A 25,367-nucleotide genomic window follows, 5' to 3' on the forward strand; every position below is an offset into this window, starting at 1 on the left:
CTACCGAGGCTGTGTGTCCCTCACCTCAGGATACTGACAAGGGTGACAAGAACAAAGATACAATTGTCACCCCCAGGAGCCGGAGTTTTGTTATCTCTGGGGATCTCAACTCAAGTAGAACCAGTTTGGTGGCCCGACAGAAAGGAAGTCAGGATAAGACAGTGCGAGCAGAGCTGGTATTTATTAAAAAACTTTTAAATTCCATATGTATTCGGGTACATGGGCATCATCTGTGGGAGTGTGGGAGTCATTTCTCTCCTTCTGTGGATTGAACTTTGGTTCTCAGGCTTTGTGGCAAGCACCTTTACCCAAGGAGCCATCTTGCTGGCCCCAACATTGTCCATTCAACTTTAAGCCAAAGGTTAAGAGAAGAAAAAAGATGCTTGAGAAAGCATGGAGTGGGCTTCTTTGAAGAACGTCACTCTTCCTGGGTTCATAAGTGTCATCTGTGGGAAGTTGGTAGGCGTTAAAGTTATCATTCAGGGATTACCAAGGAGTTTGATGACATCACAGGGTGTTTCCTGAGGGGGACTTAATGGGGTAAACTCTGCAGGAAGGTGTGATATCTTTAGCAGTCTCATCTGGAAAAGCCTTACCCAAGGCCATATAATATACATTCAGGCTTAGTAAGCCTGGGATTTTAACACAAAATGGTTATATACAAAAGGAATGTCTTCACGCTGGAAACCTTCAAAGCAAATGTTAGTAGTATTGGATTCTTTCTTTTTTTAAAGATTTCTTTATGCTCTGCGTCTGGTCTGCCTACACACACATCTGTGTACCATCCAGTTCTGCAAGCTTTCCCCTCCTCCTATGAGGAGCCCCGAAGCTTCATTCAGACACACAAGGGACATAGTTGTCACTATCTTTGTCTCCAAACACCATCCCCCTCCCATTGGAAAATTATCAGGAAACCACCAGAGCCTCGCAAGGTGGTACTGGATACATTTAGGGCTAGCTCGCCAACTCAAGCCACTTACCTGGGTTTAGGGCTGCCCTCCCCCACCCCCTTAAAATAATATATTTTGGGGTTGGAGATTTAGCTCAGTGGTAGAGTGCTTGCCTAGCAAGCGCAAGGCCCTGGGTTCGGTCCTTAGCTCCGGGAAAAAAAAATTATATGTTTTATGTGTATGGGTGTTTTGCCCATGTGTGTATCTCTGTACCACTTGTATGTCTGGTGCCCAAGGAGGCCAGCAGAGTGTATCAGATCTAGAACTTGATTCACTAATCAATATTTGTGAGCTACCATGTGTGTGTTGCAAACTGAACTCATGTACTCTCAAAAAGTGCTCTTAACTGCTAAGCCATCTCTCTAGCCCCAACCTCCCTGTTTCTAAAGGTATCTTAACCAAAGTAATGGTGGCAGCCCATGCCTGTAATCCCACATTTGCAAGGCTAGGTCAGGAAGGTCAAGAGTGTAAAGTCACCGTTAGCTATGCAGTACAAGACCATATATGTAAGATTCCGTCTCAGAACAGACATACCTATTAACCAAATTGAATTATATAAGAAACACCTCCCCCTACCCCCCAGAAAGCTTCCCCAAGTGTATTAAAGTAATCTCTTATTGGCCTGGAGCTAACCTGGCTGCCTGGGGAGCCTCACGGATCTGTCTGTGTCTGTCTCGCCAGCCCTGGGATTACAAACCCACCACTGTAACTGGCTTTTTTCTTTTTTAGATTTTATTGTTATTATTGTTCTGTGTATATGGGTTTTACCTTTTTCTGCATACCATGTGCATGCCAGGTGCACAAGCGGGGGCAGAAGAGGGCATTGGAACTGGTGTTACAGATGGTTGTTGGTCACCATGTGAGTGCTGGGAATTGAACCTGGGTCCTCTAGAGCAGCCAGGGCTGTTAACCACTGAGCCATCTCTCCAGCCCCATAGCTGGCTTTAAAAAAAATAATGTGGGTTTTGGGGATGGTAAGCACTTTACCAACTGAGTTTATACCACCGTTTGTTTGTATGTTTGTTTGTTTGTTCGAAGGCAGGTGCCCCTTAGGTGAGGATGGCCTCGAACAATTGATTCTCCTGCCTATACTTCCCAAGTGCTAGGATTCTTGTCTCCTGGCATGTGCTGTGATACCCAACTTTGCATATGTTTTTGTAGAGCTGTTTTATAAACTGCCAACTTGGGAGGCAAAAGCGGATAGAAAGGTTCCAGGCTGCCGCGGGGAGACTCACCCACTGTAGGCACATTGCCAACCCTCCAGGAATAGGTCTTACTGCCTTCCCTAAGGATAACTGGGTCTGAATCAAATTAGAGGACTTAATGCAGTGGTTCTCAGGCCCTCTGGAGGTCACATATCAGATACCCTGCATATCAGATACTTACATCATACTCACAACAGTAGAAATATTACAGTTATGAAGTGACAATAATATAATGTTATGGTTGGGGGTCACCAGGACATGAGGAACTGTATTAAAGGGTCACAGCATTAGGAAGGTTAAGAACCATTAAGGCTTAATATGATTCTCTGAGAAAGTACAGTTACAGATAGATGTACAGGGTGGGACTGTGAGATGGGGCAGTATATTGGAACAAGAGAGCTATCTGTATGCATTCTGTCCACTGCATTTGGCAGAACATCTCAGGGGCTGGCCAGCACTAGTAAGAGAACTAAACCCACTGGAGCCATGGTTCATAATGGTTCCCAGAAGGTGGCAGAGAGCTAGGTCTGGCCTTACTAAGCCATTCCAGGAGCTTGTAGGGCCAGAAATGGCTACAGGTGTGGCTCAGAAGCAGAGCACTTCCCCAGGATTCCTCAGTGAGGGTCTGGGGCGTGGCTCAGTGGTAGAGCCCCTGCCCAGAATCCCCCAGTGAGGGGCTGGGGGCGTGGCTCAGTGGTAGGGCCCCTGCCCAGAATCCCCCAGTGAGGGGCTGGGGGCGTGGCTCAGTGGTAGAGCCCCTGCCTAGAATCCCCCAGTGAGGGGCTGGGGGCGTGGCTCAGTGGTAGAGCCCCTGCCTAGAATCCCCAGTGAGGGACTGGGGACGTGGCTTAGTGTTTGAGTGCTTGTTTAGCATATGTGAGGCCTTGCATTCAATTCCCAGAACTACCAACCTAGAATAGAAGACAGCAATGACTAAGGCTTAGTCTAAGCCACTGCTAGATAGCTACAAAGAGCTGGCCAGGACACAGGGCCAAGAAGCAGAGGTTGGTACTGGAGAAAGCAGATCCCAGGAGGAGGGAAAAGCAAGTTTAAGTTCAGACCCTCTTAGACTGAGACACATATTAAATACCAAACCGGATTAGTTTGAGAGGCCTGGTGGTGCACACCTATCGACACAGCATTAAGGAGGTTGAGGTTAGAAGCCTGCTATGAGTTTGAGAGCAGCTTGGGCTCCATAGTGAGACCCTGTCTCAGAGAGAGAGAGAGGCAGATGAACGGACAAGTAAGCTATACAGCAGAGAGTCCCAGGCATATAGATAAGGTCTATGATAGCGCTGATAAGAATGAAGGGGTGTGTGAGACCCTTTGCCCAAGCAGCACTCCAAACTTAGCAGAGAGAAACAGCAACCTGGCCACCTGAGGAGCGGGCAGGGTTAAGTACCTGGTGCTCACTGCTGATGCAAGATGCTGAAGCAGCTTAGCAAATGCATAGCTGAGGAATGGTCTGGACGAATCCAGTTAAAGTAGCAGACAGCAAAGTCCGACTGATGGTCTTGAGATAGGCATTGGAGAATAGACAGGTTCTTCAGTGGGACCAGGAGAAGCAATTTGTTAAGGACACCTTTGGCACACTGGGGCATTTGCAGGCAAAACAACTCAGTAGGCATCCCTCAGTGTTCATGAGGCCTTGTAAAGGCGGCACAGTGTGCACTGATTAACTAGCCCCCAATCCCTACCTAGCCTGTAGGAAGCTCATATAACACAGCGGGGTCCCTTGCCATCGGAACAGCCATGACAGAACACTCTGTGCTTCTCTGACTCCTACTGTGATAAAGTTCTTGCCCCTGACCTGTCTGCAGCCTCCTGTGATCCTATTCCCCATTTATTAGTTTTTTGTGGCTAGAGATGGAGTTATGAGCTTGTGCGTGCTAGGGAAGTCTCATCCCTAGCCCCTCACAAGTGTCCTGTGGCTGAACTACAACTCCAGCTCCCTGTCGCTGGGGTATTCTAGGTCACAGGCTCTACCACTGAGCCACATCCCAGATCCCCAATGGATTGGGGGTTGGGAGAAAGATTCTAGGCAAACACTGGGCCATGCTACCAGACCCTGACTGCTCAAGCCATGCTATATCCTTAGCCCCTGTTTTATTTGAGGCAGGGACTCACTGTGTAGCCCAGACCAGCCAGGAACTCACAAGCCTGCTATACTGGGATTACAAGTATGAAATACCACACTCAACCCTCACGCCTAGGCTGTATAACAGTCTGGCCCACTCCTTAGACCCAGCCTTGATAGTAGTCTTCTTTCGTTACCTCTGTGAGATGCGCTTCCTTAGGAAGCCCTTCTAGATTCTTCCAGAATGAGGCTCCACAGACCCTTGTGGGGAGGTGAGGAAGTCTTAGCCTCTTGAACCCGGCACTCACACAGCCCCAGCACACACACAGCCTGCTCCTTGCTTCCCAGTGCCCTCTTTCTCACGCATGCTCCCCACCATTGGGCACCAACTCTCTCTGATCACTGCCGATGTGCAAAGCCCTTCCTCCACGTTCTGTCCAGTCTGGGCTTTCCCTGTGTGAACTAAACCATACCCTTGCCAACAGATCTCCAGCCCTCAGCACAAGACCCTGTGCCCTCTCCTTATTCATGGGCTCTCCCCCTACCACTGAGCCCTGAACATACTCCCTCCAAGGGTTCACAGCTCCACTACCATTACTCAGAGTCTTTGCCTTCAGCCATTCCTAGGCTAGGGTCTCTCTAGCCTCCATGTGCAATCTCAGGTCCCCAGATACAAGTACTCCCTAGCCATTCACAGATGCTTCACCAAGAGCCACACCAAGCTGCTGCCCACCCCGTCCCCATTTGAGGGTTCCAGGCCTAGGTCCATACTTTCTCTCCTGAGTTCAAACATCTCCTCCTACTGTCACCCTGAAGTTGACCTGCCCAAGTCAGAGAGTTTGCCCAAGGTCATGAACTCCCTAGAGAGCAGGCCTGGAGTTCAAGCTCAGTTCTGGAACATTCTAGATCAGGACCTTCCCTTACCACCACATAGCCATATAGAGACATGACCAAAACATGCTGGTATGCATGCCCCTGCCACCATCTGACAGGGCAACCTCAGCCATCATTGCTACAACAAAAACCAGACAAAGGGAACTTAAGAGAGGAGACATTTATTTGGGCTCGGAGTCTAAAGGTACGGTCCTTTCTAGCAGGAGAGACATGGTGCAGAGAGAGAGGAAGGCTGGGGTTCAGCCTTTTTATGCAGTGTGAGACACCAATCCATAAGATGGTGCTGCCCACATCCAGGGTGGGTCTTCCCTCTTCAGTCAACACGGTCTAGAAACTTCTCATAGATGCACCAGGGAGTTTTCTCCTAGACAAGTAGAGACCCCGTCAAGTTCGGTGTGCGTTATTCATCATCACGGGTGTTAGGCTTCTCCCCGTGTGGAGTGACAGGTTGCAACACAGAATGCCCTCGTCCCTGTCCCTTCAGCCTCCCGCCACGAGCTCCCTGCCCTGCTCTGCCAGCCTCCTCACTGTGCCCTAGGTCAGCAGCACATCCGAACTGACCACCCCTCAAAGCCATGTCTTCAGGGACAACCCTAACCAAGAGCCCGTCACTGCTGGCTGCCACACTATCAGGGAACATTTTCAGCCACAGTGGTAAGATCTCAGGTCAGCTCAACACATCGTTCTGTGGGGAGCAGGCCCTGCCTCCAGCTGGCCTGGGCCAGCCTAAGGCCTGAGTGTCTGCTCTCGGGTGCTTCACACATGGGTAGATGTCTCTGGTATTCGTAAGGACCTTCCTTCTTCCCACTCCCAGCCACCCACTCGGACACCTCCCCTTCTGTGTCCTTGGGCACCTCTGGGAGCTTCCGGTCGTTCCCATGATGAAATGGCCACAGACTGGTGACAAATTAAACAAGTGGGTCAAAGAATTTGACCCAAGCCCCAGGCAATGGTATAGCAGGGTTCCCTGGGTCCCTGGTAAGTCCCTGTGATGATTTGCACCCTTTGAGGGACCCACGGTCATTCAGGATGGATTCAGGATGGCTTCCCCTCAGCCCTGTCCCTCTAGCCCAGGGCACAGGTCCTTTACTATGGGGCCATTCGTGGGTCTTATGGGACTAGTTGGTGGATATTCAGAAACTGAACCAGTCCCTCCCTTCCACCTGTCTTGCCGTCTGTAAATGATACCCACAGCCCTGTTGGCTTTCTGTGGCTGTCTTCTCCCTTTGTCTCAATGCTTCTGTCTGTCTGCGCTCCTGAATTTGCCCTGTACAGTGAGGAGGTAGATTCTACACCTGCATACTGCCACCAATACCAGCTCACCTCGTAGCCCAATCGAATGACAGCCATTCAGAGTCTGAGCAGTGGGGGTGTGTGGGAACAGGCCGAGAGTGTCCTGTAAAGCCTGTGCCGTCTCTCTCCAACGACCAGACCATCGAGGTGCAGAAAGGGATGCGTATCGAGATGACAGTGGGCATCCCTCAGCCCAGGCCCAGGGCCCAGCCATCATGCTCTGACACTTCTGCTTGCCAGACTGTCGGTTTGGCAGAGGTGCACTAAGGCTAGCCAGAACTTGAACGGTTTCCTGTCAGGGCTCACAGGAGCCTTGGGACTTCTGAGGCCACACTGCCCCCTGGTGGCCATAGGCGGGACCTAGAGTGACGTTTCTTGTCGGGCTTTGTTTCATTTCTTTATGTATTTGTTTAATGTGTTTAAGTGTTTTACCTCCATGTATGCATGTGCACCACACTTGTGCCTGATGCCTGCAGAAGTCAGATAAGGGTATGGGATCCCCGGAACTGGAGTTACAGATGCCACCATGTGGATGCTAGGAAACGAACCTAGGCCATCTGCAAGAGCTCTAAAGACAGCCCATCTCTCCACACACTACTGTAGCAGGTTTTATAAATAAAAGACAGGAAAAGTGATGCACCTGCCAAAAGTTGAGGTACAGGGAACACTCAGTGGTAGAGCCCCTGCCTAGAATCCCCCAGGGAGGGGCTGGGGGCGTGGCTCAGCAGCCGAGTTTTTCCAGCATGTTAAATGTTCAAGACCTTGGGTTCTACTTGTGGCATCAGGAGGGGAGGGAGTTTTGCTTTCTTACTAAAACCCCTGCTCTTGGTTAGGAGAAAGACTAGGGTTCCAGGTCAGGAGACATGGGTGGTCACCCCACTACCACCGCCACCTCTATCTCCACCATTGCACCTGATGTTAATGCAGTGGAGACATATCTGTGGGCAGTTCCCAGGTTGGAACAGTTCCCTGCCTGCCCTCTACCTCTGAGTGTCCCGGGGCACCAGCCTGTGGGGCTGTGCAGGGGTAGAGGAGGCAGACAGAGCTCTCAGGCGTTCGTGCTTTCAAACTTCGGTTTGTCTGCAAGTTACCTAGGATCCCTGTGTCCTTGGACTCATCTAACAGCCTTGTCTTCCTTTCACCACAGGGCGCTGTGCGGAGCTGCAGATCCATCTCACTGAGGCCACAGCCAAGGCCGTTGAGCAGAAGGAGCTGATCGCTCGCTTGGAGCAGGACCTCAGCACCATCCAGTCCATCCAACGCCCTGATGCTGAGGTGAGCCTCTGTCTGCCCTGCTCACCCCAGTGTGTGTCCCCAAAGCCAGAAATACTCACCTCCCAAGTCCACAGCCATCTCCCTGGCCTCCTCACAGGGGTCTTACTGCCCCATGCACGACACCTTTTTTCTAGCCCCACAGCAGATGGCACATGGTTTGCTCCAACTAGTAGCACCCTGAGGCCTAGTGCTAGCCTGTGTCCAAGCACTTAAAGTTCTAGTCAGAGGCTAGGTCACATGGGCCCAACTGCATAGCTGATCGGCCCACGTCCTGCAAACACGGGTGCCTAAAGGGGCCACTTGTCATTTTGATTTTTGAGGGTTTTTTAAATGTATATAGATATTGCCTACATGTATGTCTACACCACAGGCATGCAGTGCCCGCAGAGTCCAGAAGATTCGTCAGATCCCCCTGGAACTAGAGCTTGGGACAGTTGTGTGCTATCTGTGTGTGGGTGCTGGGAATCAAATCTGGGGCCTCTGGAAGGGTAGCCCCTTAACGTCTTAGCCTTCTCTTCAGACCTCCTCATTTTAATTTTTATTAAATGTATTCATTCATTCATTCATCCATTCATTCATACATGCGTGAGAGAAAGAAAGACAGAGACAGAGTAACCTATCGGGAGGCCAGAGGACAGTTTGCAGGAGCTCTCACCTTCCCCCAGGTGGCTCTACAGGTTGACCTCACCCTTGGCCTTACCTGCTGAGCCACCTTGCCTGCCTGCCACCTGCCGTGTGAGGAATGAGGAGTTGTGCTGGAGAGGGCAGCTGGAAGACCCTAGGTCACAGTAGTAAGGCCACACACCAGGGCACAGTCTGTGCAGGGGGGAGCTAGGCTACCAGAGTGGCTGCAGGCCTGCCCACACCCAGGGTCTGATAGAGGCCTTTCTGCAACCAGGCACTCTGACTCACGTGCTCCAGGTCCCACCCTTGAAAATTCCCACAATGTGGCAAATAAGTCTCATCTTCTCCTTCTTACCCTACAGGGAGCTTCCGAGCAAGGCCTAGAGAAGATTCCAGAGCCCATCAAGGAGGCCACAGCTCTGTTTTATGGTGAGGAAGGACTGGCCAAAGAACATGCACCCAAGGTGTTAGGGGCCAGGGGGAGCACCCGGAGCCTGTTAAGAACTCAGATTCCCAATGTTTATATTCTCCCTCCAAGAAAGAAGGGGCCTGTCTGTCCCAGCAATGTAGCCACTGTCCCCATGGCTCGCCAGTGACCTCAGGAAAGAAATACAGCAGGACAGCTCCCAGCATCAGAGGGAGAGCCACCTTCTGCAGTGTCCAGGCCAGAACCCAAGGTCCTGGCCAGCCAGGGTGACGTGGGCTGCTCGTGGCTCCCCAGTGGCCTCAGTGCACCCATGCTTCTCTGGCCTTCCACCCTCCTCACTGTCACCATCTCCACTACTGCATTTGAGGTGTTAAAACAGATCTTAGGGGCTGGGGATTTAGCTCAGTGGTAGAGCGCTTACCTAGGAAGCGCAAGGCCCTGGGTTCGGTCCCCAGCTCCGAAAAAAAGAACCAAAAAAAAAAAAAAAACAGATCTTAAATGGGGCACCCCCAACCGAGGCTCACCTGACAGATGCAAGGCTCCGTTCAACTCAAGAGTCATGGGAAGGGAATGTTAGGCTCTCTGTCAGTACAGATGGAGAGCAGGGCACCATCCTGACACTCCAGGCCATTTTCTGTTACCTCCTAGGACCCTCAGTGTCATCCAGTGGGACCCTCCCAGAAGGTCAGGTGGACTCCCTACTTTCCATCATCTCCAGCCAAAGGGAACGTTTCCGCACCCGGAACCAAGAGCTGGAGGCTGTGAGTACCACCCTACTTCCTGTCCTCCATAGGCTTCAAATCTGAGGGCACAAATGTAGAAAGACACGCTTGGGGAAAACAACAGACACTTAAACAGCAATAGGATTAGATGTATCCATGCAGCTGAGACTTCCTGGAGGAGGCTGTACCATTTAGGGCTTTAAGAAGTATTCAAAAACTCAAAGTAAAAAACATTAGGGATTTTTTTCAGGGTTGGAAAAAGGAGACATAGGACACAAGACACAAGGGTGGGCACCAGACTGCCTGACTGGAATACCCACAGATGCTTTGAGCAGGAATGAGTCACCGCAAGAGTCAAGGGTATGTGGACCACTCAGACAAAAAGCTTCTGGGTTCAACCATCCAAAGGAATATCTACAGCACATTGTAAAGTGGGGAAACAGAATGGATGGGAGAGAGTAGAGCTGACCCCAATAAGAAGGACAGAATTGGTGGCACAGGTCTATAATTCCATTTTCTGAAGAGGCTGAAACAGGAGAATATCTTAAATTCAGAGCCAGCCTGGGCAATTTAGAAAGACCCTGTTTCAAGAAAAGAAAAGGACTGAAGATATAAGTCAGGGGTAAAGCTGGGATGTGACTTAGCAATACACACAGGCATGCGCACACACATAGGCACGAATACACACACACACACACACACACACACACACACATAGGCATGAATACACACACACACACACAGGCACACACAAAGGCACAAATATACACATACATACACACACACACACACAGGTGCAGGTGCGCACACATACACAGGCACACACACACAGGCACACACCAAGGCTATATATACATGGGCACAGAAAAGGCCCCAAGCAAATCTCTCTTTTGTCCACCCTTGCCCTGACCCTATTCACAGGAGAGCCGTATGGCCCAGCACACCATCCAGGCCCTGCAGAGCGAGCTGGACAGCCTGCGTGCCGACAACATCAAGCTTTTTGAGAAGATCAAGTTCTTGCAGAGTTACCCTGGCCGGGTAAGTCCCCGCCCCGCCCCGCCCCGAGCACACTCTTGTTAGTCCCAGAGAAACTATAGACGGGGTGGGAGGCTGTCCAAGCACCTGAGGCAAGATTAGGGAGGGTTAGGCGGTCATCCACTGGTTGGTCCGCACCAGGGGGACCCCAAAAGATATCCACCCCCCTTTCCACTTATCACATGTCCACTCTGTGCATGGGGCAAGCCACCTTATAGATGTTCATTCAAACCAGCAAGGAGGTAGCAAGCCTAAGTCAGGGGTCCTCAACCAAGGCCTTTCTAGTTCCAGCCGCCCCTCTGTAATTCAGCGATTCTGCTAGCTCACCCTAGACCTGGGGATTTAATACCTGTGTGCTAAACGTGTAACATGACCCTCAGGCTAGCCTCAGACTTACTGTGTAACTGAGGCTGGCCTTGAACTTCCAACCTTCCTGCCTCTACCTGCCAAGTGCTAGGATTACATGCATGTATCACACTATTCCTAGCTTGAATTGGTGTGTTTTAAATAAAAATAAAAGCAAAAGCTTTAAGATTATATATTTTTACTTTATGGGCATCTTGCTTCCATGTATGTCTCTATGCTACATGTGTGCCTGGTACCCAAGGAGGCCTGAAAGGGGCACTGGATCCACTGGAACTGGAGTTATAGACTCTGTGTGGGTGTTGGGAATTGAACTCAGGCCCTCTGGAAAAGTAGCTGGTTCTCCTAACCGCTGAGCCATCTCCATCCCCCCACATAAATGTTTTAAATTGTCCAGGCATCGTAGTACCTGATGATAGTGGGAGGCAGACACGGAAGGCTCACCAATTGAGTCTAGCCTAGACTATGTAATGAAACTCTGTCTAAAAGTGGATAGGAATCATTGGAGAGACACCCTTTTCTGACTCTGTGGGCACTGCTCACATGTAGCACACATACATACATGTAGACAAACCACATGTGCACATAAAACTACATTTTAGACAAACATAAGAATAAAAAGACCATCTATAATGTGCACCCCAAGACACTAGTAGCCTGTTCGTTGAGGCAGTTTCTTTAAGCCCCCAGGCCTCCCAGGCAGGGTCTACCATGCACACAGAAACCCTTTCTGCACCTCAGGGAAGACAGAGGGTAATACAAAGAGCAGGGAGATGGCTCCAGGGGTAAAATGCTTGCCATGCAAACCTGCGGACTAGAGTTCAGGCCCCCGACTCCCACGTAAATGCCAGCGAGGTGTGCCAGCCTGCCTGTAATTCCAGAGTTCCAAAGGCAGACGCTTTAGCTAGGTTAGCCGTAAAGACAAGCTCTAGTTCAAGCGAGAAGGCTTGCCTCCGTGAATAAGTGGAGTGTAATCGAGAAAGACTCCTAACCTCAGGGATTCCATGCTTGCACACGTACGCGTGCACACATGCACAGAGACACACGAAAGAAAAGAAATCATGGGAGAGGGGAAGCTGAGACATCTGTGGCCCAGCGGCAATTCCCACCCAATTGAAGCAAGAACCATGTTTAAGCCACTAGAGGGCACCCGGACTCCGCAAACCAGAGCCTACAGGGGCTGTTGGGAAGTGTGCCTCCTGGGTACCTCAGGCCCTTTCAGTCTGGTTCAGTGGGACTCACCTGTGATCCTAACTTCTTGGGAGGCTGAGACAGGAGGCTCACAGAAGGCCGGAAGGTCAAGGTTCCCGAAAACACACGTACACAAAACTGCCCCTCGCACTGGGAACAGCTCTGACTTCTACTTTCCAGCCTTTCTAAGATTTAGCTCCCCAGAGGTGCTGTGACCCCAGCCTTGGGGCTGGGAAATGAGGAAAGAGAACTCAGAAGCCCGACCGTGCCATAACGCGCTGGCCTGGCTGTATGAGCACTGGCCTCCTGGCACCCTCTCCCAGCTCTAATCCTGTCCTCCCTGGAGCCCAGCTTCCCAACCCCCAGTGACTGCATGCATCTTCTTCCCCGTGCAGGGTATCGGCAGTGACGACACGGAGCTGCGGTACTCCTCCCAGTACGAGGAACGCCTGGACCCTTTCTCCTCCTTCAGCAAGAGGGTTCGTGAGTAGGGACTCCAGGGCTGAGAATGTAGCTCAGGAGGACAGTGCAGCCTGGACTCCTCCATGAGGGTCTGTGGGCCTGACTCAGTCGTAGAGCTATAAAATAGTGTCCTTTGCTCCCTGTGTCCTGCCTACTCATGCACACCCTTCCGAACTGCCGAGCCACCTCTGCCCACCTCAGGTGTAATGTACGGTGTGTGCCAGTGTACAGCAGCGGTTCTCAGCCTTCCCAGTGCTGCAGTCCTTTAGTACAGTTCCTCATGTTGTGACCGCCAACCTTAAAATCATTTCTGTAATTTTGCTACTGCTATGAATTGTAATATAAATATCTCATTTGCAGACTGATCTTAGGTGACCCCTGTAAAAGGGTCATTCAACCCCCAAAGGGGTCACACAACTCCCTGTGATAGGTGACTGGTCACAGGAGCCAGCCCACGCCCCCTCCCCCCTAAATGACAGAAGCTGTGCCCATGAGGGACTTTCCTACAGGAAGAAGGACCTGCTAGACTGGGAGCCCAGGCTGTCATATTGAGTATGACACAGATTCGGCACCCAGGGAATCCCTGGCAGCCCTCCGGTGTTGTAAAGTGACATCAAGATTCAGGCAGCCTGACACAGGTAGGGCCTCCTCTCTCTGTGGGACCCTTCCTTCATGTCTCTGTCCTTCAGGAGCGGCAGAGAAAATACCTGGGCCTGAGCCCCTGGGACAAGGCCACACTTGGCATGGTGAGTCCATACTCTTGTATCTGTCTATGGTGTCTTTGGTCTTCGTCCCCTCTGAAGAATCTTCTCGATCACACAGAGCCTCTTCTGGGCCCTGCTCTGTGACCACCTCTGGGACAGCTCCTTGGAGAGCCTCGTTGCCTGTAGTTTCGGACACTGGCCTGCAGGGGGCACCATTGACCAGAAACTGTATCTAGTGCTAGGTGTCAGTTGCGCTGCAGATGAAGTGTTTGCTGAGCTCGCAGGACTTGAGTTTGAGTTGAGTTCACATGGCACCTATGTGAAACTGCCTGGTGCCACGACAAGCCCCTGAACCCAGCATTAGCGGAAGGTGGGGGTAGGGGTGTGGGGTGTGGGGTGGTGGTGGTGGTGGAGGAGGCTTAGCCAAATCTGGGCTTCGGGTTCTCAAAGAGACCTTGTCTTTAAACAAACAAACAACAGCAACAACAACAACAGGTGGATGCAGGCATAGTGGGCAGCACGGCAGAGGCAGGCGGATCTCTGTGTGATCAAAGCCACACACATACATGGCGAGTTCCAGGCCAGCCCGACCAAAGAGCCTGTCTCAGTAAAATAAAGAAAGTGGGGTGTGATTAAAGAAGACACCTGACACCGACTTCTGGCTTCCACAGACATGTGTGCACACACGTACATGCAGAGAACTTACCTCTATAGCCTCGGTATCCCTATTCATCCCCGGGGGAAGTAGGGCTCTGCCAGCCCCTCCCTTCCCCTGTTTACAAACCTGCAGGAAGGAGCACTGAGCAACCCTGCCTTACCCACCCTCCCCCCTCATTTGCCTGCAGGGGCGTCTGATTCTCTCCAACAAAATGGCCCGCACCATTGGCTTCTTCTACACCTTGTTCCTGCACTGTCTGGTCTTTCTGGTGAGCACGCACATATTGCCAGTGATGTCCCCAAGCCTTTCTGGGTGGCAGGGCGCTGTTACAGTGTGGAGGATTTCCAGAGACTCCCTGATGCCACGTCCTTCACTCTGGCTCTCCCCTGTCTCCACCCCAATATCAGGCCCCATGGCTGGGACACAGCCAAGCTACTCTGGAGAGGAGTCCTGCAAGGGTTTTGTGGGAAGATGAGTAAGGAACTGGGCATAGAGATGAAGGCCTATCATCCCAACTACGAAGTAGGCTGAAGCAGGAGGATCACAAGTTTAAGTCCTACCTGGTTTACATAGTATGTCTGAAGACAGTCTAGACAACTGACTGAGACCTTCTTTCAAAAAGTAAAAGTAGGAGTGGAGATATAGTTCAGTGGTAGAGCCCCTGCCTAGAATCCCCAGTGAGGGGCTGGGGGCGTGGCTCAGTGGTAGAGCCCCTGCCTAGAATCCCCCAGTGAGGGGTGGGGGTGTGGCTCAGAAGTATGTTGCTTGCCTAGCATGAATAATATCCTAGGTTCCATTTCCAGCATTGGTGGAAGATTAAGGCAGTTGAAAACTAAAAGGTAGGCCTAACTAGATCCCCAGGGAACAGACAGTGGGCTACACAAAAGAGAAGGCCCATGCACAACTGTTTGCCCAAGTACAGAGACTCTTTATAGTGGGCTGAGGACCATCCAAGGACACAGGCTGCGTGAGGGCTCCGTCCACCAAATGGAAAGACAAGTGTGGGCATAGAAGGCTCCAGCATCAGGAGCCACTGCCCCCTGCTAGGCATGGTGAAGCATAGCCCTAATGCTAGCCTGGGTTCCAAGTCTGGTGTTCTCATTGAATATGCCCACACTGTTAGGAGAGTAACTCGAAGAGCTGTGTCTGCTTCTAAGCATCTGGGAAGTAGGTTGGCTCAGGAGTATCTCCCAGGCCGTCCAGCTGGGCCATGGCAACCTTTCTGCCCCACAGGGAGCAGGCCTAACGGCTGTGGGTGACAATGAGAATTGTCGTGAGGCAGGGCAGATAGCTCACGGTGTCTCTGCCTGACAGGTGCTGTACAAGCTGGCATGGAGTGAGAGCGTGGAGAGAGACTGTGCTGCCACCTGCGCCAAGAAGTAAGAATGTGTCCTGGCCTCCCCAAACCGACAGCCAAGCCCCCAGAACCCCGAGCAGCAGCTCCAAGCTCCATGACTGCTGCTGCTCCAGCCTCTAGCCTAGCGCCCATCTGAGTGTCCCCAGCCCTGTGATCACCCCTCTTCGACACTGTCTCAGCTGTGCTCCTGTCCCCTCAGGTTCGCCGATCATCTGCACAAATTCCATGAGAGTGACAATGGAGCAGCAGCTGGTGACTTATGGCAGTGACCCCCAGGCTCACTGGAGATGTATTGGCTGCTACCCTGCCCCTTGCTTGATCAGCTGCTTCTAATGACATAGCCTTCCCCCCACAAAAAAATCCCCCACGGAAACTGTCTCTGTCCTCATCCAACAGCTGCCGGAAGCTCAGAGCCTCTAGAACCCCTTTCAAAGGTTGTCACAACCCCATTGGAGCCCCAAGGTTCAAACAACCCCTAGCAACCAGCTAGGGTGGACTCCCTGAGTCTCTGCCCTCGGTCTAGTCACCTGACCTGGGCTCCACCCACATCAGAACCTCTAGCCCTGGTGGCAGAGCTTTCTGACTGTGATACAGATTGTCAGCACCCACTCCGGCATTCCTATAGGCTCTCGTAGGACCCTGCCACATAATAAAATAGGTGGGAGTCTTCTGGGCCCCAGACTTCTCATCCGCCCTCTTCCCCGGCAGGGCGGGAGGCGGCTTTGATACAACCTTAACCGCAGTCTCCAAGTCAGGGAGCCCCAGAGGGCGGGATGGTTTCCACTACCCCTTCCCTGCACCCAGTCCATGATTTGAGTTCTGCTTGCTTCTTTGGCAAAATATTTTGGTTTCTAGAAGAGGAAGTCTCTCCAATGAGGTCCCTGTGCCTCAGGCACCACAGACATGGTCCCAGAGGCCCCAGCAAAACTTGTCCTGGGCCATGATAGCAAGGCCAACTCTCAGGACCTCAGATCTTCCTCCGCTGGATTTGATCTTTTTCTTCAGCTTCGCATGAAATAAAGAATCATTGCAGCCACCATGGGGCCTTGTATTCTGTGACTCCTCAGTTGAACACTGGGTATCTGATAGGCTGGTGGGTGCCTGCAGCACCAGGCCCCTGGAGCTTGCCAGGCATGTAGGTAGGCTCTCCCCAATTCTTCCTATACCCAAGAATGCTATGAGTGTGTCCAGAGCTTTCCTGGAACCCAGACCATAGAGTCTGTTGAGTATAGCCCCCACCCAAACCAGAAATATATTCTTTATTCCCAAACAACCTATTAGATCTGACTCAGTGTTACAGCCTAGAAACCCCTTAGTTAGGGGCTGGGGGTGTGGCTCAGTGGTAGAGCCCCTGCCTAGAATCCCCCAGGGAGGGGCTGGGGGCATGGCTCAGTGGTAGAGCCCCTGCCTAGAATCCCCAGTGAGGGGCTAGGGGCGTGGCTCAGTGGTAGAGCCCCTGCCTAGAATCCCCAGTGAGGACCTGGGGCGTGGCTCAGTGGTAGAGCCCCTGCCTAGAATCCCCCAGTGAGGGGCTGGGGGCGTGGCTCAATGGTAGAGTGTTACCTAGCATGCACAAGGCCCTGAGTAGAGTCCCCACCCCTGTCACCTGACAGAAAGATTCCCAGCAGTCAGGATCATTACTTCAGTCTGAGCTATAACAACAACACTGGCTCTTAAACCCACACATCACAGAATACTCATCAGTTAGTCAGACCAGCCATGGCTGAGGGCCTGGCATGTGCCAACAGGCTCATGTCATCTCCATATCAGCTCCTGGAAAGTCCCTGCTTCCATTTCTCTGTGCCCCAGAGCTATGTGTGAAGCATGCCCCTTCTTGGGTCTCTGCTTGCCAAATGCACCAAAGCCATCCCATCATCCTCCAGTGCTCTGAGAACCAGCTTTCCCCAGGCTGTTCCACTCACAAAGCAAGACTCACTGGGAGCCAGCCGTGATGGTGCACGCCTCGGATTCCAACACTCAGGAGCCAGGGGCAGGTGGATCTCTGTGAGTTTGAAGCTAGCTTGGTCTACAGAGTGAGTTCCAGGACAGCTAGGGCTACACAGAAGAACCCTGTCTTGGAAAAAAAGGGGGGGGGCTGTGGAAAGTAACTCAGTGGAGAGATGGCTCAGTGGTTGAGCTCTCACTGCTCTTCCGAAGGTCCTGAGTTCAATTCCCAGCACCCACATGGCAGCTCACACCTGTCTTGTGCCATCTGGTGTGCAGATGTACATGCAAAGTACCAATATACATAAAAATATTTTCACTGGGCTATTCCATATCAGGTTTATTCCCAAACTCTCTCTGGGCTCTGCATGCAGGGAGGTCCCTCATTCAGAGCCCACCATAAGCACCCCTTATCTTTCCTATCTGATCTTCCGCCAAGGCCCCAAAGCCTTCTACCGTTTGGGAACCCGGATGCACCTGTCACCCTTGACCCTCATTCCAATCTCCATGACAGCTGCTCTTAGCCAATCACCGCCACCCTCCTTCTATGTGTCCCGTCAGTTCCTCATGTGGGTCCGACTCACTCCTCACTTCCTCCTCTGGGGCATCAGAACCATTGTCTGATTCTGGGTTTCCCATCCCAGAATCCTCGCCAGCCGCTGACTGCCCACCATCGAATCAAGCCACAACTTAGAACAGGTGAGTCCTCTTTTATGCCCCCAGATGTCATCTTCGTCAGCAGTGGGGATGGTGGCTTCCACAGCCAGACCACCCAGGGATTCAGTTTCTCTCCCATCCCTATCCTACCTTTCCTGACTAGGAACCTCCTGTTCACAACCACACAAATCCAATCCATGGCTGGATTACAGCCTAAACTTTCATTAAGTGTTTGCCTGCCAGGTCCAGAGACAGAGCAGCTGCTGGTCCCTGTGTAGCCGAGAAGAAACAGGTACCCAGGCAGGCCTCAACAGAGGTATGGCTGGTTTCAGTGGCCCCAAGCAAATTTCCATGTGCTCGGCACACCCCACCTCTCCAGTGTCAGCCCAGTTCCCCTAGCCCCATGCCACCCCTGCTGCTTCCTGGAAAATAATCAGTGAATCTGAGTTCCTGTGAGTGAAAGGACTTTACAAAGGTCAGAGGCCACCGTGAGTGGGAGGAGGGCAGCAGATGGAGACACTCCAGGCAGATCACAGCCAGAGGTCTACACAGACAGAAGAATGACTGCTGACCATCCTGGAATGGGAAGCCAGGAAGAGAGGAGAGCAGATCCAAGGGACCATGTCCACTGCAGAAGTAAGCCACGGGTCTCACCTCTTGAGCATCCGCTGACACACCTGTAGGGTTTTGTTGTTTTTCGCTTTGGCTTCTTGAGACAGTGTGTGTTATATGTACCCCAGGCTGACCTCAAACTAGTGCTTTCCTCCTCCCTCCGGAGCGTTGGGATTATAGGCATGTGTCAACCCATCTGGCTCCTCCCCATGCCCCTGTTCTCCAGGACATTCCCTCTCCCCTGGTCTCCTTACCCTTCGGGATGCCCTAGAGCGCCACCATATGGGTCAGACCAGGGACCTAGTTCTGATTCTGTAGCCAACCCATAGTGAGGATTTCACAGAGTCCTGGACGACTTCAGACACCTCTCCTGGTGGGACCAGAGTACTGTTGGGTGGGGAGGACCTGTTGGGGGGGGTTCTTCCCCCGACCTGAGATCCTGGGCAATTTCCCGCACCCGGAGGGCAGGAGGGAGGCAGGGGGCGTGGCTCTGGGTCTCTGGATGTTGAGAACCAGACAGACATTTCCTTGGTTGCGACATCTGGACCTCCTCGAGGCTCCCATTGTCCTCCAGCGGAGGGTCGGCCTACAAGCGCCCGCCCCTGTCTGACTCTCATAACCCAGAGACATTTATAGAGTGTCCATGCCCATGGTGACCAAGTAGAACATCCTCCAATCCACCACCCTAGGCTTCGGGAGATGCTCCCACACGAGAGGGACTCCTAGGATTGACCACGAGACCTTGACACCCCGGGTCAGGTCTTTCTGCTCAGCCACTGTCCGGAGGAAGACAGAGCGGTTGGCCGGCGCCACTGGGACTCCGGAGAGGGAGTGGGGGTGGGGGTTGGGGGAGGGCTTGGAAGCGTGGCTAAAGGCTCGCGCCGCGTGGGCGGGGGGTGCGGCAAGGGAGGGACCTGAAGCGGGGGGGCGTGGTGGGGCGGGACTAGTGGTGGGGCGGGGCCCGAAGGCGCGCGCTGCTCAGACTAGGAGGAGGGCCAGGAGCGCGCGGCGCGCGAGTCTGGGATCAGAGCGCGCCGAGCTCCGTATCCCAAAGAGGGAGAGAACCTCAAGGGGCCCGCCCCGGGACTGCTAAGAGCGCACGAGCCTCGCAGACTGCAGGCCAGGGAAGCGGGAGCCAGCCCCCGCCGCCGCCGCCACCACCGGCCACCAAGGGCGGAGCTACGGCCCGGAGGGCCATGCGCCACCGGGTCCGAGGATCCCGGCCGCGGTCCGGGCAGCGCTTCTCCGGCGCCCCGGCCGGCGCGGCCGAAGCTGCGCGCCTGTAGGTACGGCCTGCTTGTCCTCAGCTCCCTGTCCTAAGGTTCCTTTACCCGGTGCCCAGCAGTTCCCGAGGGCGTGTGTGTGAGTGTGATTGTGATCGTGTGGTTGTGTGGTTGTGTGTGTGTGTGTGTGTGTGTGTGTGTGTGTGTGTGTTAAGGTGTGTGCTCACTGCCTCCCCGGGAAGCGCGGCCGCACGCGCCTGGGTCCAAGCGTGTCTTTGTGTGCACCGGTGGGAGGGAGGAGGACGCGCGACAGAGGGGATGAACCCCTCTGGGATCGGATCCCAGACTCACTGCCCAGGAGAGGTGGAGAGTAACGGGAAGCTGGGGCGGGGGAAGAAGCCACCTCCAGAGCAGCTGAGCCCCTTTCCCCTCATCGGACCCTGGCTCGTTGGAGGGGCGAGCGCAGCTGGTCCTCTACAGGAAGGGATCCGATGCTGGGGGGGAGGGGACGTTCAGGTCTCTTCCCGGGTCTGGGAGGAGGTGGGTCAACCCAGCATGAGGGTGATGGCTACACGCTGGGGTCTAGAGAGACCCCAGCGGAGCCACAGTTATCCCGTGGGGATACCCCCTTAAGGCCCAGGCCCTCTTATCCAAGGCCACCATTCGTGACCCGCCCACTCTGGAGCGCCAGAGCAGCCCGGGTTTTGAGAGGAGGATCGCCGAGGGTGACAGGCCGGCGCCTTTAAGAAGGGGCGGGTTAGTGCCCTCCATTCAGCCCCTTCGGCCTAGGCCATTGATGAACCTGTGAGCTGCGCGTGTAGGAGCCGCGCCAGGGCTGCGGGCCGAAACCAGGCAGAGGCTGGGACCTGCCTGGGCTTTCCTACCGTTCCACCTTCGCTTAGTCCCCTAAGTGAAGTCTTTGAGGTCAGAAGTCTGCAGTGACCGGAGAGTCGCAGGGTATCCCCCAAAGAGTCGGTGACCAAGAATAAACCAGAGTCTAGTTCGCCCGAGGTGAGGCAGGGGGTGGGGCTGTCAGACCAGTGTTGAACTTCATCTCTGCCTCTTTGTGGATTTTTAAAAATTTTGCGTGTGTGTGTGTGTGTGTGTGTGTGTGTGTGTGTGTGTGTGTGTGTGTCAGAGGACAACTTTCGAGAGTCAGTTCTTTCTTTACATGGGTTCTAGGGACCAAACAGCAAGTGTCGTCATTACCCACTGAGACATCTCACCAACACGGCCTCTGCCCCCTGAGCTGATTAACCTTGTGTGCCAAATAAAATGGTGTTTCTCCCAGGGGACCTGATGGAAATGTCCCACTCAGAAAGCACCCCTCATACTTGGGCAGTCGCCCTAGGTATGTGGTTTCCCCAGGAGGCTATAGGGAATGGGGGATTTGAAGCCCCTAGACTGTATCATATTCTTCCATATATCTCTTTTGGCTTCCAAGACGTTTGAAAAAAAAATCTTTCAAAAAGCATTAGGCTAGTGTGAGGCCTCATGGTTTTGTTTGCTTGCTGCTGCTGCTGCTGCTGCTGCTGCTGCTGCTGCTGCTGGTGATGGTAGTGGCTGAGATAGTCTCACTATGTAGCCCGGCTGGCCTGAGGCTCTCTTTGTAGACCAAGCTGGCCTTGAAGTCAGAAGGATTTCTGCCTGTGTTTAATTGACTCTTAAATTATTACTGTTGTTGTGTGCGTGTGTGTGATGTGTGTGGGCTCATATGGCTCCGTACACATGCAAAGATCAGAGAACAGCTCTGTGGACTTTTCAGTCTCTCTTTACACCTCTATGTGGGGTTCCAGTGGGTGAGCTTACAGGGTGAGGTAGTGAACCCCTCTCCCTGCTAAGTGAGCCTTTTACCAGCCTGAGGCAGAGTTGGTTTAAGGAGCAGGACCTCAGAGCCAGAGTTGGCCAGCTGCTGCTTTCTTGAATCTGTTACCCCCTTTGTCTCTGTAAGGAGCCTACACACTCCCTGGAAAGTGTGAACCTTGGTAGTGAGGACTGTGGGTGCCCCATAATTGAACAGTTCTGGGGAACAGAGAGTTAAAGAACACACTTTCTCCCCGCCCCTCCCCACCCCCCAGTTGTGATGAAACACTTTCCAAAGTTTCTTAGTCCCTTACATACTTACTAGGAGTCCCCAAGGAGGGCTTGGAACACACACCCAGACACACACACACACACACACACACATACACACACACACAGTACCGAACGAAGGCAAGGCCATCCAGCCAGTGGAGTCTCTACCTCCCAGGGGCTAGCTTAATTGATCTCAGATGACCCATGCCAAGCTCTGAGCATTGTCACAAAACAAATTTAGGGGAAGTAGAATGGTTTGCCCAAAGTCTCTCAGCCCACGCGTCAGAGACCTCCAAGCCACTCCCCCTCTCCCCCGCCCCGGCAAGAGCTTCAGCTCTGATTTTGTTTTTAAATTTTTATAACATTTGTTTGTGTGTGCTGCGTGGGTGCCCTGCTGTGGCACATGTGGACATCAGAAGACAACTTTGGAAGCAGCTCTCTCCTTCCATCATGTGGGTCCCGGGAATGGAACTGGGGTCACTAGACTTGGCCACAAGCATCTTGACCTACAAAGTCATTTTAATAGCCCTTGGGTTTTTTCTTTTGTTTTGTTTTTGTTCTTGAGACAGGGTCTTTCTCTGTAGCCCTGGCTATCCTGGAACTCACTTTGTAGACCAGGCTGTCCTAGTACTCCCGGAGATCTGCCTGCCTCTGCTTCCTGAGTGCTGGGATCAAAGGTGTTCGACGCTGCCACCAGCTGGTGTCCTTATTTGAGATAGCTTCATGCAACCCAGGATGGCCCCCATCTCTCTCTCTTACCAAGGCTGGGCTCCTGGAGCTCTTAACTCCACCTCCTAAACGCTGGGGCGTGCGCTGCCATGCCTAAAGCTGATTCTTACTTCTTGCATGGTCCCCTGAGCCCTGGTAAAGTGCGAGGGAGGGTTTTCGGGTGCTGTGAGCCTCCGGGCTGCAGTCCCCATGAGGGGAGATTTAGTTAGACAGATCCTCGCCATCTGTCTTTGGCTGTCCATGTGGGGTTACAGGGGCTGTCACAAACCCAGCTTCTAATGAAGTCTCTTTCACTCTCACCTAACTGCGTCTTTTTATGGCTGTGCTCTGTCCCCAGGGACAGCGAGTATATCCTCAGCCTGAATTCAAGCCCACACCTTTCTGGGCACAGTAAACAGGGGCATGGCTGTGTGGGAGTATGCTGCTTTTCTTCCTCTGAGTGAAGTAGGTGTTGAGGGTGAACTCTGCAGATGCTGGTAAGCCCTCTGAGGATAGGGAGCAAGTCATCTGAAGTCACAGTCTGGTGGAGGAGACGGTCACAAGCCACAGGTGTTATCCTAGAGCAGGGTAGAGGCAACCCAGGAGAAGGGGCTCTCCAGTCCCCTGTAGGCTGCAGGCAGATCAGCGGAAAGGGTCTGCATCTGCAGCACCCAGAACTGAAGGGGTCACAGGAGGGAGGCCTTGGGGATCACTCGTACTGTGTGTCAGGAAAAGCGCACGCACACAACAGAGCAGCTAGAGAGATGGCTTTCAGTGCTCACCACATGTATGAGGCACATCCGTCCCCAGAAACCTTACACTGATATGCATGCCTTTAAGATCTGAGACTGGAGGATGCCTGGGTGCTTGCTGGCCAGCCAACTAGGCCCCCTCACAAAACATGAGGTAGCAAGTGATTGAGGAAGTCACCTGGTGTCAACCTCTAATGCACACACACTTGAGTGCACACACGGTAGCAGGAAAAGAGGAACACCTTGTAGGTCTGGGGGTGCTGGGTCAAGTTCCAAGTGCATCACATGATACTGGAAGAGGGGGACTCCTGAACCCTAGGCCCTAAGCCCAAGTCAGATCTGAGCCACCTCTGCTCTGCAGTGCCCCCACCCCCCAGCCCCAGTAAAGCAAGGGTAGGGTATGAGGAGGGCTGGTTCAGCTGGAGCCAGCTTAGCAGGGTTTCGGGGAGCTGTCCAGCACTGGGTGATTCTGAGGAAAAATATAGCGGACATCCTCCACTCTGCTTAGTGTGCGGTCCCAGTCCCCAACCCTGCTCTCCAGACCCCTGCTTCCTTCAGGTCCAAGACGTGGGTTCCCCTGCTCTTCTTTCCCAAAAAGCAAGTGCTGGGTCCCCCTTCTGTGCCCCTGAAAGAATTTCTTCTGGGAATCCGAGCTATAGGATGGGACAGGCCTGGAACTTGCCTCCTTCTGCATTCTGGGTCCCCACACAGTGTGTCTGTTACACTAAGGGGGTGTGGACTTGTACAAATCCAGTAGAGGAGAGTCTGGGTCCCCCCTCACCAGAACCCCATTTCTTCATCTAGGGTAGTGGGCGAGGCCTTCCTTTGTTCCTCTGTTATAGGGAAGATGCTGTAGGAGAAAGGTAGCCCAGTCGTGTGTGGGAGACAACTGTGGACCCTCAATTTATAGAGATTTGAGTGGGGAGCATCAAGAAACAGAGAGACCAGGGAAGAAGTGTCTGTAGCTAGGTGCCTTGTTTTGCTCAAGCAAGAGAAGGGACTTACTACTTTTTAATTCTTATTTACTTTTTTAAATTAAATTTTATTTTATGTGTTTGGGTATTTTACCTGCCATGTATTTGTACACTACTTTTTCCTTTTTAGATTTATTTATTTCATGTGTATAAGTACACTGTCGCTGTCTTCAGACACACCAGAAGAGGGCGTCGGATCCCATTACAGATGGTTGTGAGCCACATGTGGTTGCTGGGATTTGAACTCAGGACCTCCGGAAGAGCAGTCAGTGCTCCTAACCCCTGAGCCATCTCTCCAGCCCCCTTTTATTTACTTTTAATTTTAAAAATTACATTGTTCATTTTCCACGTGTATGTGTGTGCAACGCCAGATGTGTTGGTCAGAGAGCAACTCAGGAGAGTCAGTTTTCTTCTTCCACCATTTGGGCCCCAAACTCCGGCTGTCAGGCTTGGCGGCAAGCACCTTTATCCGTGAGCCACCTCACCCTCCCTGCTTACTTGTTATGGAGACAGAGTCTCATGTAAACCAGACTGGCTTTCAACTTGTTATGTTGCTAAGAATGGCTGGCCTTGAACTCATGACCCTGCTACTTCTGCCTCCCCCACGCTGGGATTACAGGCATGCACCATACATGGCTCTGTGTGAGGTTAGCATGCTCTCACCCTCCGTCTATGGGATGGGGAAGTGGAGGCCCCAGCAGGGGTGCAGGCCACATGCTAGGAGGCAGAGAAGCTGGGATTCAGACAGACCTACTCCATCTGGCCACTTCACCACCCCAATGTGCATGGAGGGACGTGCTTCAGTTAGTTCTCTGAGAGACAAAAGAGTGTCCTAGACTGTCTAACAGGTGCATTCCTTGGTTGGGAGGAAATCTCTGGATGCTCGGAGGGAAGCATGGCGCTGAGAGACCCCCCTCCCCCTCCCTCCGCACACACCTTAAATCAGTAGCTAATACTATTTTTTCTTTGGAGGCAAGGGAGGGTTTTCTGTCACCTTGCACAGCCTTGAACTCCTGGTCCTTCTTTCTCCCCATTCTGTGAGCTGGCATTACAGATGTGCACCGCCTTGCCTGTATAGGCAATGCTAGGGATGGAACCCGGAATTTTATGTGTGCTAGGCAAGCCCTCTATCCACCAGCTCCTGTAGACTCTTATTGTCTATGGTCCCAGCAGGTTCAAGTCAA

General features: G+C 52.7%; 2 protein-coding genes across 16 annotated transcripts in view; both read left to right on the forward strand.

The window, feature by feature from the left end:
• The window catches only part of Cux1 (cut-like homeobox 1), a 318,820-nt gene extending 302,544 nt beyond the window's left edge, over nt 1–16,276 (forward strand). For 6 of the 8 annotated variants that reach the window (XM_087577577.1, XM_087577578.1, XM_087577579.1 and 3 more), the window contains 9 exons: nt 7,567–7,694; nt 8,681–8,747; nt 9,394–9,506; nt 10,389–10,505; nt 12,452–12,535; nt 13,208–13,264; nt 14,068–14,148; nt 15,195–15,259; nt 15,437–16,274. In XM_087577577.1, coding sequence (XP_087433703.1) covers nt 7,567–7,694; nt 8,681–8,747; nt 9,394–9,506; nt 10,389–10,505; nt 12,452–12,535; nt 13,208–13,264; nt 14,068–14,148; nt 15,195–15,259; nt 15,437–15,506 — 782 coding nt within the window. In that variant the 3' untranslated portion in view covers nt 15,507–16,274. 8 annotated transcript variants of the gene reach the window in all.
• Nucleotides 16,277–16,777: 501 nt separating this feature from the next.
• Sh2b2 (SH2B adaptor protein 2) overlaps nt 16,778–25,367 on the forward strand; it is a 30,787-nt gene continuing 22,197 nt past the window's right edge. For 3 of the 8 annotated variants that reach the window (XM_087577531.1, XM_087577534.1, XM_087577533.1), the window contains exon 1: nt 19,465–19,736. Coding sequence is in view for 2 of the 8 variants with exons in the window: in XM_087577529.1 (XP_087433655.1) it covers nt 18,399–18,474 (76 nt within the window). In the remaining 6 variants the exon portion in view is untranslated. 8 annotated transcript variants of the gene reach the window in all.

The sequence above is a fragment of the Rattus norvegicus genome, chromosome 12, assembly GCF_021556685.1.
Source record: "Rattus norvegicus strain SHRSP/BbbUtx chromosome 12, alternate assembly SHRSP_T2T, whole genome shotgun sequence".
NCBI lineage: Eukaryota > Metazoa > Chordata > Mammalia > Rodentia > Muridae > Rattus > Rattus norvegicus.